Below are 14,020 nucleotides of genomic sequence, written 5' to 3'. Positions count from 1 at the left end.
GATACCATGGACTGCGAAAAAGACAAATAATTGGGTGTTAGAACAAATTAAACCAGAACTATCGCTAGAAGCTAAATGATGAAACTGAGGTTATCATACTTTGGACACATCATGAGAACACCTGATTCACTAGAAAAGACAATAATGCTGGGAAAAACAGAAGGGAGTAGAAAAAGAGGAAGGCCAAACAAGAGATGGATTGATTCCACAAAGGAAGCCACAGACCTGAACTTACAAGATCTGAACAGGATGGTTCATGACAGATGCTATTGGAGGTCGCTGATTCATAGTGTCACCATAAGTCATAATCGACTTGAAGGCACATAACAACAACAAAAATTATCGTGGCGGCCCAAACCTTTATGCTGTGATTCTGCTCTCACTTCTTGTGAATGAGCCCTACTGAATTCAGTGGAACCTACTTCTAAATAATTATGCTTAGGATCATGCTGTTAATTAAAAATCTTTTTATTTATTTATTTTTTTAAATGCCACATTTTGATTTGACAACCAAAGTAATAGTCTCACTGGTCCACATCTCTATATCTATTCTCTGCAGAAGTCACACTCCCGTCCCCCTCTCATCACTTGCTGGCCTGTGGAAGAGTTCACATCCGCCATTCACCCATTAAGTTCATTGGGTGCCCCTGGACCAGCTCCTATCTCTGAGCACAGCCTACCTCACAGGGTTGTTGTGAAGACAAGTTTGGGCTGGAGAATCCAGAAACCATACTGGACTTCCTTGGAGGAAGGATTAAAAAAATGGCATCAGTACAAAGTTACCCTGCGCCAACACACCCACCTATAGGGCACACACAGAGAGACACAGATACGCAGATTTTCTTCTGGCACGCCAGGAAAATCAAACAAGTCCCCATCGAGACAGTTTCAGGGCCTGAGGCCGGATGCGGAGGCCAACTTTCTTTCTGCTAAAATCATTATGTCAGTTTGGGAAGAAGAAAAAGAGGAGACGCCGATGCCGACTCTCACCTAGTCCAAGAGCACACGCGTGGCGTTGCCTGTGCACCCGCCTTTCTCTTACCTTCTCTGGCTTTCAGCAAAACTGTGTTGGCCACAATATTCTCCAGCTCCATAATGCTCCAGCTTGAAAGATGCTGCGGCAAGGTCAGGAAGAAGAAGAGGAAGATGAAGAAAGGAGCCGCCGTTTTCTTCCAGATCCTTTGCAAGGTGATTCCCCCGACCCACCTCCTATTCCCCCCTCCTTCTTAAAAAAAGCCCGCCAGCATCCGAGTCCTCAAGGTAGCTTACCCCATATATTCCTTTTTCCCCCCGACGAACTAAAAAATGATTAAAAAAAAGAAAAAAGATCGGAGAGAAAGGGGGGCTGACGGGATAAGGTTTTTTTTGGGGGGGGGGATGAGGAAAGGGCAAAACCTTCTGCCCGGGTTGTAACAGCCGCAATGCAAGGCAATACAATCCAGGCAAAGGAATCCTTTCACTCGCGCACCGCCTCCTTGTCCTCCTCCCCCTGGAAGGAGGTTTTCCGGCGCCGGTGTAAATCCTCTCGGCTTAAGTCGGGGTGGGGGGGGTGGAGGGGGTCAGCCACGCTGAGAAAAAGCCCCCTCACCCCCCTCCCCAGCACACCATACCCAGATTTTTTTGGGGGGGGGGAATAAATCCTCAAGTCCAGCCCCTGGGATGTGCAGGCGCAGTTTAGAGGCGCGATACGGGTTTTTTCTTCTTCTATTTTTTAAGGGGAAAAAAGGGGGGAAGGAATCCAGCCCCCCCCCACGCTAGAAGCGGGGAGCGCGAGAGAAAGAGCGCAGGAATCTCTTCACCCCCAGCGGCAGCAGGAAATAGCATGGAGTGGAACGAGACTGTAGCAATCTGAAACTGGCTGCAAAACGTCCCACGAGGGCGGGGCTCCGGCCCAGTGACGTCGCCGCCCCCGGGGGCGGGGCAGAGATGTGTCAACGTTCTAGGAGTTATGTAAGCTCCTTTACCCACCTTCTTCCAAAAACGGGGGGGGGGAGAATACGGGAGAGCGCAAATGTTTTGCACTCCAGTGCATTCTGGGAAACGTAGTTTGCTTGGAAACAGTCATCAGGCTGAGCATCCAGCATGACTAGAGAGAGCAGGCACGTGCCAAGGAAAGCTGCTTGTTCCCTCGAGGTCACTCTAGACTTGGGGGGGGCAGGACCTCAGGTCCCCCGAAACTAAATGCTGCCCACCAGCCCTCCCTCTGCCCTCAGGCGACTCTACAGAACACATCCCTCCTCAAGTCCTTTTGCCTGGCTGGACTGTGGCCTTGAGTTGTCATCTTGCATCTTGCTCGCGTGGATGGAGAAAGAAGAGTGTGTAGCAATCTCAGAGTTTTGCATTGCACAAAGGCAAGAGTCCAAACTATTACTTCCCCAATTTTCGCTGCTGCCCCGTACACCACCAGAAGGATATGGCCCCCAGAAGGTTCCTCAGGAAGTAATATGGCCCTGAGGCCGGAAAAGGTTCTCCAGCCCTCTGCTAGTCTTTAACCTTCTGTGTATGTTTTTAAGCTGGGGGAAAGGGCGGGATATAATAATAATAATATCCCAACCTGTGTGTCCTGGAGCTTGTGCAACTGGATTGTGGGCTTTATAAAATGTAAGTGTACCGCCTTCAAGTCGATTCTGACTTATGGCGACCCTATGAATAGGGTTTTCATGAGGCTGAGAGGCAGTGACTGGCCCAAGGTCACCCAGGTCGCAGTAATCCTTAAGTGGTATGATGAATGCCTCTTACAACTTTTTCTTTTGTTGGCATATTATAATGTTATGTTGACACTCTCAACCAAACACTGGTAAGGTTCAAGTCTGACATTTTAACATGTGGGGACCTCTCTCTGGCTGCTGGCAGCAGATTCATTGACAGTTCACTACAAGGTGCTTATAGAGGGAATTGTTTTGAGTGACTATTACAGCTCACCTCTGATATCCAGGCGCTCTGGTTGTAAAACAGGCAAACTTGCAGTTAGAATGCATGAAACTGACAGCTGCTGAAGACCTAAGGGCCAAAATTCGTGTGACAATGAATTGATGCCGGTGATCCATCACAAGTAAATTTGGACTTGTGGGTTACCATACCAAAAAAGTTAGAACCACCAGTATGGATAACTGGGGTGATGCGGGGGTGAGGGGTGGGACTGCAACATTTTTAGTTGCTGTCACAATTAGTCCAGTATTGTCTACTCTGACTGGCAGCAGCTCTCCAGAGTTTCAGCCAGGGGTCCCTCCAAGCCCTACCTGGAGATACTGGGGACTGAACCTGAGGACTTCAGCATGCAAGGCAGATGCTCTACCACTGAGCTACAGCCCTTCCATATCATAAAGACTGGGTCGTTTAACAGGTTTACTTGTGAATGGGAATATTTGTAACCTGTAATTAAGATGATTGGTTGGTTGGCTGGACCCAGCTCACAACAATCTGCAGAAAGGCAATGGCGGAAGAGATACACCTGGAGCTCCCTGTCGGTGCTTTCTATCTGATTTTTTAATATATTGTGCTTGTAAATAGTCCTTGCTTTTACTTTTATCCTCACAACAAGCTGGAAAGGTAGTCTACACTCAGTGGTGGCTGGTGCCCACTGGGACTTGTAAGGTGGAAGGCAGAGAGGCCAACAGCAGGTGGAGGAAATGAAGGCTGTTATCTTTGGAATGAAATCTTAGACACTCTTATGGTCAATAGACAAGCAACCAATTGAACTAGAACTTTAGCATCTAGGAATTCATTTTAAACATATACTTTATTGGAAAACCGGTATGGGAGATAATAAAGCTTTCAGCCCCTAGGAAAGGGATAGGGAATGTTTTCCAGCCCGAGGGCACCATTCCCTTGTTGGCAACCTTCTGGAGGCAGCATGCCAGCCATGATGGAGCCAGAGACAAAAGTGTGCATGGCCAAAGGCCAAGTGTGCGGAGCAAGAGATGCCACTCTCACCTGTGTCCAATCCATTCCAGCCACACAATTGTCAGAAGCTTCTGTACCCACACACCAACATCTCTCCATCCAAGCAAGCAAGAGGCATTATCACCAGTGCAGGCTGGTCCATAAGGGCAAACAGGGCACTGACCCACTAACCTGTGACCCACACTCACCTGCCTGCCTTTTTACTTACAAGCAGTCGGGGGTGGTGGTGGCCCTGGCTGTCAGCTCCCTCCTTAGTTTCATCGGTGTTGCCTTTGTAGAACTCAGCAGGGAGGGAGATGGGGACAAAACAAGAATGAGCCGGCTCAACCGCTCATTGGCTCTGACTCTGCCGACTGTCTGGGCTCCCTGCCTGCTGCCCCACCAGTCCCAATGGGCACCAGCCACCCGTTTATCACAGTTTGTGGACACATCCCAGCCAGGCAAAAGCTATCAGAGATGACACACACAAAAATAGGCCTGGTGAAGGACATGACCTGATAAGAGTCCCAAGGGCCAGGCAGAGAGGGCTGGGAGCCACATTTGAGCCCCATGCCTGAGGTTCCTGACCCCTGCTCTAAAAATGTTTTGGAACAAGGTAGATTTTGTGTGATACAGACGGGTGTATTTGTCCAGGGTCTTGGCTTTTTTTTAGACCTTTACCTTTTTGGGAGCAGGGTCCCAATGTCTTCAGCATCCTATGAGACAATCAGCATGAAAGGGGAATGTGTTAGCCACTGAGAAGAGTCTTTCTAACATGCTTCCTTGTCCTTCCCTGCTGACTGGAGCCGATCAGAGTGAAAGGAGGAAAGTCAGCCATTGAGGAGACTCTTCTCAGCAGCTAACACTCCCCCTTTCATGCTTATTGGCTCCTAGGGATATCTGTTGTTGTGGGAGAAGGCGTTAACAAGGATCTCATTCTCGACCCAGTAGCAAAAAAGGGGGGGCATTGTGGTGACTGAGAGGAAGGGACCCTGCACTTCTGAATTCACCACTATACTACTGGATGCAGATATATAGGGCTGGGGTGACTCTCAAATCGTGAAACTGGAATCTTTAGAAAATAGTTTCTTGGGAAAGTTGTTAGTTCTGTCCCCATCATCTTTAATTGACGCAGAAGTAGGACTTTCTTCAGTTGTGCCCAAAGTATACATTCTATAATTAACTATTTAAGCAACAACAACACGTTTATATCAATAGGACATTGCCTCCCCTGTGCTGGCACTGAGGAAGTGTAAGGGAACTTATTACCATCTGTGGTAGGACTGACCTAAGGTGTGTTTTGGAGAAAAATATTTGAAGAGATTAACCAGATCACTAAAGAGGACCTGCTACTGATTTCTACATTAGCATTATGTAACATTTGGGATTGGCCAGAATAAAGAGAGTGAAAATAAAGAGCTTGTTAATTTTCTGCTTATGGACACAAGAAGGATTCTTACTGGCTTTTTGAAACACATGGAGGGGGCCACAGTAGACACTTTGTCATATCAAGTGTGGTTCTTGGCAGCATCAAGAGAAATTGACACAAAGCGTTTCTTTCAGTAAAGGATAAATAAAAAAAAAGATCCATTTTATGCTGTATGGTTTTACGTTATCATGCATATGGAGAGGGACAATGAAGTCCAGATGGTCCCAGCATGCTATGGGAATCTATGGAATTCACAGCTGAAATGAAATCTCACCTCAAGATGATTCTGGACAATATGCAGCTCTGTTGGCATGATATTCCAGCGCGACCCTGTGAAAGATCAGGTAGGACTCTGTTTGGTATTTTTCTTTGTACTACACTGTACATTTTCACACTCTTTATTTTTAAAATGTATTTTTCCTGCCAACTGAAAAAGTGAATGCATGTTTGTTATTTTCTTAAGTATTTTCTTTATGCATTCTTGAAAATTAATAAAACCTAATTTAAAAAAATGGAGAACTCTTCAGATAGGTATGTCTCTAAATTTCATTACCTGAAGTTACAGAATTACAAGGACTGGATTTCCAGATATCATAAGATAATTCAGATTGCATTATTTCTGCATACTCTTACCTCTAATTACCTCTAATGCAGATGTTAAAACTTCAGAGATAATGTGCTTTCCACAAAAAAACCTGTCTGATAAAAGTTCACAGTTTTCCAGGTCCTTTTTGCAATGGTAGAGTTGAAGCTGTAGAGTTTCCTGTTTGGTTAACCTGACCTTTTCTGAACTCACACTTCATAGCAATCTGCTTTCACACTATGCCAATGGACATGATTGACAGTTGACATCATTGGACTCCTCTTGCTCCACATAGAGGCCTGTGTGGAATTGCTGAGATGGAAGATCTTCCACACTACTTTTTTATTTTGTCTTCTGCATGTGCAATGTCATTTTAAGTTGCCAGATACTATTTTATTGGGGGAAACCATTATTGGGACTAGCCAAACTCCTCCCTCTCTCCCTCCCCCCCCCCAGCAAACTGGCAAGTCCTCCAGAACTTTTAATCAAGTAAGCAGAGTTCTTTCCCAGTCTGTATCTGTATTAGAATTTTTTTTTAGATGTTTGGATTGTTTTAACACATGGGGTTTTGCCACCACTTTGCTCCTACTGGAAGGAAAGGAGGGACATAAATTTTAATAATAACTCACAAAGCAGAAAAAAAAGGAATAAAAATTTGAACTTTTTGGCAAAGTTCAAAAATTTGAACTTGTTCTCTCCCCCCCTTCCTGCTTTGTGTAACATCTTGTTTGATTAAGAGTTCTGGAGATCTCAAAAGCTTGCCACACCTTTGTGACATTTGGGTTACTCCTAATAATTGTATTGCCAACTGTGGATTTGGAAATTTTTCTTCTTCTGACCCAAAATAGCTATCTTAGATTTTCATTTTATTAGGTTTGCCCTTCAAAAACCTTTGAGGAAAGGCCATAGCTCATTGGTAGAACATCTGTTTTGCATGCTGAAGGCCCCAGGTCCAATCCCTGGCATCACCAGGTAGGGCTGGGATAGATTTCTGCCTAGAGAGCTGCTGCTAGTCAATGTGGACAATGCTGAGCTAGATGGAGCTTCCAACGTTCTGAGCCATCTCAAAAAAGATACTATTTATTGTCAGATTCTGACTTTTCTGTGTCATATAGTATCACTGTGTACACTAGCTACTGCAAGGAACTATGCAAAAGCATTTTCAAGAGACAGCTATAAATTGTGATGGTGGTGCCCTATTTTGGTGATAACTTGTTATTTTAATGGTTTTTAGCATTTGCTCTAGTGTGGCATTTCATATCCATTATTTTATTGCTTGTTAAAAACAATCCTTAATTCTGGCTTTTATTTACTGTGCTTTATATATATATTGCATTTTTAGTGTGTGTATTAGCAAACATGGCTTATTGCATACTTATGGGTGTGGCTAACTTTTGCAGTTATTTTGACGATAAGCAATGCAAACTTGGCCCATCTACTAAGGCTGTGTACACACCATACATTTAAAGCACATGACCTCCATCCCCCCACCCCTGAATCCTGGGAACTCCAAGAGGTCTTCTGTATCTTTAAAAGTTGTGCAGGCGGAAGGGAGAATTCCACCTTGTGGTTTTTCCCATTACAGTGTTTCAAGAACACCTGCACTTGGCTGACTTTCTCTTTTCCTAAAGATACAGGATCAGTGTCAGGCCCTGAACCTGGCAACCCTAGTGCTGGGAATTGTAGCTCTGTGAGATGTAAACTACAGTTCCCTGGATTCTTTGGGGAAAACCATGTGCTTTAAATGTATCGCATGTAAATAAATAAATAAAAAACCCTTACTATTTTGACAAGCTGTGGCTAAAAATAATGAAGGACTGAGTAATCCATGTTCAACCATTTGGTAGGTATGTGCCCTATGAAAGAAGCCACAGATATTGGGTTGTGGAAGTGCCTTCACAATCATCCAAGGCCATATTGTTGGGGGTAAAGCACCAATGCTTGAAACAGGGGAGGGTAATAGACAGAAAGGCAACCTATTCTTGCCTTGCTGATTCTTTCTTTAGTAAACCATTTATTGATAAGCAGATTGTTTTTCTCAGGCTTTATGTCCCTCCTTCAACTTGTTAGATAGACAGTGTGCGTGAACACTAGCCTCATGACTCTACAATGCCCACATATTATGCCTGTGCTCAGCATGGCTTTATTTCCCAGTATTACTACCTTTCTTTATTCTTTCAACCACCCGGTTTACCAGATTACTCATTTCTGCAGTCTGCTATAATATATACCAAACTCCAGTATATGCCAGTACTTTGTTCAAACTAAGCTGGCCTTAGCATGGACACTCCTGAGTCCAGTGGCTGACAGGCAGTCTTCTTAGATGGAGGAGACAAAATATAGGATATAGAGAATCAACCCAAAGTACAGAAAGGCAGACTAAAAAAGGAGCATGGTGTGGGGCCCTGCATCTAATGTGATACAAGCCAGATTGCTCATGTCCATTGCAAACACGTCCGGTTTTGTCCTGTGCTCTACTCTGTCTGCTCTTACTTATTTACACAGAGGGCAATAAGCAGCATCCAGTTTAGGCAGTTTGCATGTGTATGAGCTAAACAATCAGCCAAAGCACAAAAGAACATAGCTACTGTAAAAGATACTCACTTTGGCTTCCAGCAGGCAGGCATCACACTCACAAGCACAGGAAGTTGTTTTTTCCTCTGAACTATGCTTTCATTAACAGTTACTATGACCACATAGGGCAAAGCAGAGATAATATAGTCTTCAGGCTAAAGGGCTCTACTTAAATACCAGGTTCCCTTGCAGGTCATCCACACCAGATGAACTGTGGGGAGGAAGTTTGACATGTTAGTTATGGGCACTGCAGACCAGTGACTGTAAACTCATAAACAAGTGGCGTATCTTGGCTCATCTGGCGTATCTTGTGCCTTTTTATTCCTGGGTAAAGGGAGCAACACAGAATGAGCTTTGCTGCAATGTGAAAATATTCTGAAGCCAATGTGGCAACATGCACAGCAACTCTGATAGAAGCCCTCTGAGGATTTCCATAAGGCTGCCATGCTTTGGAGTAACTGATTAGGGTTGCTGGAAACTCTTATTAGCTTGAATTATGCCACTGTCTGTGATTTCGCCTAGTCACTGTAAGAAAACAGTGAATATAGACATTCCTCGGGTCCATTCCATTTATTGCCGATACTTTCAGCCTAACAGAATGGGTTTCTCCTATGAGTAAGTAATCTTTTTGGACACAGTGAGCTTGATAAGCTAAGCAGTTGCTATCAACTTAGGCAACTTTAACAAAAAACACTTTTTCTTACCAGGTATGGGGAACCTTTGCACCTCCAGATGTTCCTGAACAACTCCTCATTCCTGGCTATTGACCATGTTTGCTGGGGCTGTTGGGCATTGTCATTCAGCAACATCTGGAGGGCCAAAGGTTCTCCATCCCTAGTTTATACGTTAATAAAGGACAGGTCAAGAAGCCATTATTAGTCCTCAGAGCTGAAAATGAGCCTCCATACCTAGAAGCAGTATAACTCTGAGAACCAGAAGCTGATGACAAAGTAGGTATTTATTTATTTATTATTTGATTTATATCCTGCCCTTCCTTCCAGCAGCAGCCCAGGGTTCGCAACAAGGATTGACTATCTCCCTGCTCAGGGAGAGCATCTGAGTGGATTCTGTGGATGAAAGTACTGGACTAGATGGAGCTCTGATCTGACATAGCACAGCAGCTCTTAAAACTGCTTTCTACATGTCTAAATATAAGACTGCTTGTTAAGGTATACAAGATACAATTGCTCCCAATAGTCTTGTTCCTGAAATGCGCTTACTAACCCCATCAAACCACTGCAACCTCTTCTTTCATTCACTGTTGTGAACTAACTTAAAGATGATGGCTGAAATCCTATAACCTGGAGTAAAAAATCATTGAATTCTATGGGATTTACATCCAAGGAGAGATGCTTAGGATTGCTCCCGCAGGCAGTTCAAAACTCCATTTTTAAAAAAAAGCCAACCACGTGGCCAAACACGTTATCTTCCCAGCAGTTACCAACTGCCATCGCTGAGGATATCAGAGGAAGAAGCATCAGCACTTGGGCACCTGTCCAACGTGCCTCAAATCAATACAGCTCCATCTGAGAATCTCTGTTTTGTACATGAAGCTACATTGTCCTGGATTTGTATGAAACTAATAAGGAACATAGGAAGCGGCCTTATATCAAGTCAGACCATAAGTTCATCTAGCTTAGTATTATCTACACTGACTGGCAGCAGCCTTCCAGAGTTCCAGACTGGTTTCTCTCCCAGCCTTACTGGAGATGCCAGGGATTGAACCTGGGGCCTTTTGTGCGCAAAGCAGATGCTCTACCAGTGAGCCACAGCCCTTCCCCAATTATCTTTCTAAGCTACTTTGGGAGCGCTTTGCCCTGAAAGGGGCACATATAAGCACTACGAACAAACAAATGTCACATGAAATTGAAAATAGCTTACAGGACACTACAGGGCAATTTCTTTTTTAGATGTGTGGGCACAGCATGAGCCAGGCTCAGCAAATTCCATCTTAAGGGTGTTTCTACAAGAGTGGCAGAGAATGAAGTCCTGGACCTAGTATAGCAGAATCAAATCCCTATTTGGATTTGGTATAGTACTACCATGCTGCAGCAGCTGGTTACATTATTGACAACATGCAACTGCATTGGAAGGTTTATTGTGTTTTCATTTAATTGATTATGTTTTTATTGACTGATAGTTTCTTATGCCTCTAAATGTTATAGTGTTCATATAATCAAATCGAGTCATTTGTTGGATTGTTTTGAGATGATTTAGCATTTGTTGTTATAATAATGTATTGATTTGCATTTTTCATTGTGATCTTGGGAGCTACTTTGAGCACATTTATATGGAAAAGCAGGATAAAAAATACATATTATTCCTGGGCCTGAGTCATTGTTTGCCTGGCCTGCATACCTCTTGCACGTTTTAAGGATAACGTCTGCAGTGGGAAGCCTGCTCTATGCATCCAGGCACCCTATGCAGTTTAGAGGCTTTGTGGAGGAGATCGGCCCTGGAAGCATGGCCCTGCCCCTCTCCCTTTGCAATGTAATTGCATACAGGTGAACACAGTAAAAGGGCTCTAGCACACAGGTTCCCAAACTGTATTCTGTGGACCACCAGTAAGCCATGAGCTTCATTCAGCTACTCCATGGCATGCCCACATTAAACATTCCTAGTGGTTCATTAATTGTATTTTTATTGCTCCTTTTTCTTATATTGTATTTTATTGTATTACCATTTGAGTTCTATGGAATACAAGTTGTAATGCAATAAAACACAATGTAAGAAAAGGAGCAATAAAAATACAATTTAAAAATCATACAGAACCCACAACAGGCAGAAAAATCATCAAGTGGTCCGCCAAGACCATCAGCAACTTTCAAGTGGTCCATGGGAAATAAAGTTTGGGAACGGCTGCTCAAGTAGCTACACTGTTATATGAGTAGATTTTAAGAAAGCAACCATGAATAATTCAAATAATCTGATGACATCCATCCCCACCCACCCATAGAACAAAGATTGAGGCCCCATCCGAACTGTGCATTTAAAGCACCCTTATATCATTTGAAAGAGTCATGGCTTCCCCTAAAGAATCCTGGGAACTCTAGTTTGTTAAGAGTGCTGAGAGTCATTAGGAAACCCCTCTTCCCCAAGGGCGCAACAACTCCCAGAGTGCCTTTTGAAAAGGGATTGATTCTTAAATTGCTCTAGCAATCATAGCTCTGTGAGGGGAATAGAGGCCTCCTACCAACTCTCAGCATCCTTAGAAGACTACAGTTCCCAGGATTCTTTGGAGGAAGCTGTAACTATTTAAAAGTGGAATGATGAAGTTTTACGTGCATAGTGCAGATGGGGTCAGAGTTAAAGATATACTGCACCCCTTGCCATTTTGGGTAGAGAAGAATAGAGCACATGTGCTCTGCTGCAGAGCAGCTTTTCCCGTGCTAGAAACAGTGGGGTATCATAAACAATGTACAACACTTTTATAATGAACAATGTAGGTTAGACCAATATCATCTAGAGATGTCAGAAATTCAAAGAGCACATTAAGCTACTTTTCTGAGCACACCTATAATCAGAGATATCAGATGACTCAAAGTATGCACCACAATGCTTTACATGCTTGCTCAGAAGAACATTCAATGGGGCTTACTCCCGTATAAGCGGGTGCAGAATTACATCCACAGGGACTTTTTCTATGGACCTATGCAACCAAAGTTATCTTCCTGCTGAAGGCAATTCAGGTTTCAAGTATTGTTGCTGGTTTACACCAAGTGTAGATTTCATAAAAGGTTTGCATCACTGCTGGATAACCTTGGACAACGTGCCAGGTCTTGAGCTATAATGAAAAAGCAGCCTCGTGAGTCACACTTGATTTTACAGTACAGTACAGTCAGCTGACATCTTCTAGTCCTGCCGTCCCCAATCTGGTGCTTTCCAGATATTTTGGACTACAGTGATCATCATATCTGACCAGTGAATGTGCTTGCTGAGGCTGAAGGGTATGTAGTCCAAAAATCTGGGGAGGTACTAGTTTGGGGAAGGCTGTTCTAGTCCAACACTGTGATTGCCTAGGTTGCACACAAAATATGTGCATCCAGTCTTCTTTTGGAAGCACCCGAGGGAGATTATTATGTTCTCAGGCCATTTCACTTCTCTTACCAAATCCATCCCAACACTTTTATTGGACAGGATAAATTTGTACTTTACTGCAACCTGATCTGGCACCATGACTGCTTGAAGCCCTGTGCAAGCAGCTCCGCCCTGCTCCTTTACACCTCTAGTTTTCGCAGAGCTTGGAAAAGTTACTTTTTTGAACTACAACTCCCATCAGCCCTAGGCAACATGGCCACTGGATTAGGCTGATGGGAGCTGTAGTTCAAAAAAGTAACTTTTCCAAGCTCGGAGTTTTCAGTGGTGTAAGGGAGCTGCTGGGTGAGGGAAGCCATTTTCCATTGAATAGAAACTTCTTCCCCCTCATTGAGGACAGCATGCTCCGAGGTTTAAAGGACCTGTGTGAAGCTGTTTGAAAGCCCTTTGCAAGCAGCAAAGGGCTTTCAAAGCCACATGCTGCACTTTGAAATCCCAACAATTGGGCCTTCAAAGCACAGCATCATCTGATATCACTGTGACATCAGGGGACTAACAGGCAGGCAGCCCCATGCACCTGTCACATTTGGCCCTGCATGGATCAGGGAGATAATGGCCTGCTGCCCAGAAAAGATTCCCCTCAGCTGCTATAACTAATCTGCAAACTCTGTAGCCTCATATCTAAGAGTAAACCCCACGGAACACAAAGGGGCTTGCTCTAGAGTAGACATGTAAAGGATTGCACTGTGAGATCCTTTCCCCTTCACAGAGGCCCCAGTAAACAACCCAGTTTGACACCTGATAAAGAAAACCCAAACAGCACTCTCAATTATGTTTAAGAATGTACTCCAAGTGCTCAATTCATTGCTCTTCAATAGTACCCCAGACCTGCCATCTGAGAGGGCTGATTCACTGTGCCTAACGTTTCAGGGTTACATCTGAAAACAATTGTATTTCCTTTTCCTTAAAGCTTAATACATGGTGGGCAGTAGGCGGAATTTCTTTTTCAGCAGTTGCTGTAGGAAAAGCTAGCTGCCTCAACCAACACCCCACAAAGATCCATGCAGATACCAGTGGCTGGAAATAAATATTCAGAGATTTATTAAATGCCTGTTATTGAACCTGCTCAGTCCTGGGAGAGAGACAGACATCTTAAAGCAGAGGGGGGAACCTGTGGCCCTCCAGATGTTTTTAGACTAGAACTCCCATCAGCCCCAATCACCAGGGATGATGAGAGGTGGAAGTCATTGTAATGTCTAGGGCAGGTCCATTCCTTGATCCAGACCAGGATTCCAGAAATGCTCCGGGCATTGACTAGGTCATAATGGAGAATTCTGGAAGGAAGAACACTAGCCTGTAGGTGTAGGTAACTGTGAGCAAGGGAAAGACTCTAAAACAAATCTCTTCATCTAACAGGCACACCCTAAGTCTAGGTTCTTATTTGTAAGATTCACAGGCCTCTGTCTCCAGCATCTGGAAGACCACAGGTCCCCCATGCTCCTGTCTTAAAAGACTGG

At 44.1% G+C, this 14,020-nt stretch overlaps 1 protein-coding gene across 2 annotated transcripts in view; it reads right to left on the bottom strand.

Annotated features, from left to right (window-relative positions):
* The window catches only part of LOC133368508 (G protein-coupled receptor kinase 5-like), a 110,595-nt gene extending 104,973 nt beyond the window's left edge, over positions 1 to 5,622 (bottom strand). The window contains exons 1-2 of one of the 2 annotated variants that reach the window (XM_061592797.1): positions 5,586 to 5,622; positions 1,043 to 1,115 (exon numbers count right to left, since the gene is read on the bottom strand). In XM_061592797.1, the coding sequence (XP_061448781.1) occupies positions 1,043 to 1,094 (52 nt within the window). In that variant the 5' untranslated portion in view covers positions 1,095 to 1,115; positions 5,586 to 5,622. Of the gene's footprint in view, positions 1 to 1,042; positions 1,116 to 1,269; positions 1,906 to 5,585 lie in introns of those variants that run through there. The other variant, XM_061592796.1, reaches the window with a different exon arrangement.
* Between the last annotated feature and the right edge of the window lie 8,398 nt (positions 5,623 to 14,020).

The sequence above is a fragment of the Rhineura floridana genome, chromosome 12 (assembly GCF_030035675.1).
Source record: "Rhineura floridana isolate rRhiFlo1 chromosome 12, rRhiFlo1.hap2, whole genome shotgun sequence".
Lineage (NCBI taxonomy): Eukaryota > Metazoa > Chordata > Lepidosauria > Squamata > Rhineuridae > Rhineura > Rhineura floridana.
This window is presented reverse-complemented; position numbering and strand designations above follow the sequence as displayed.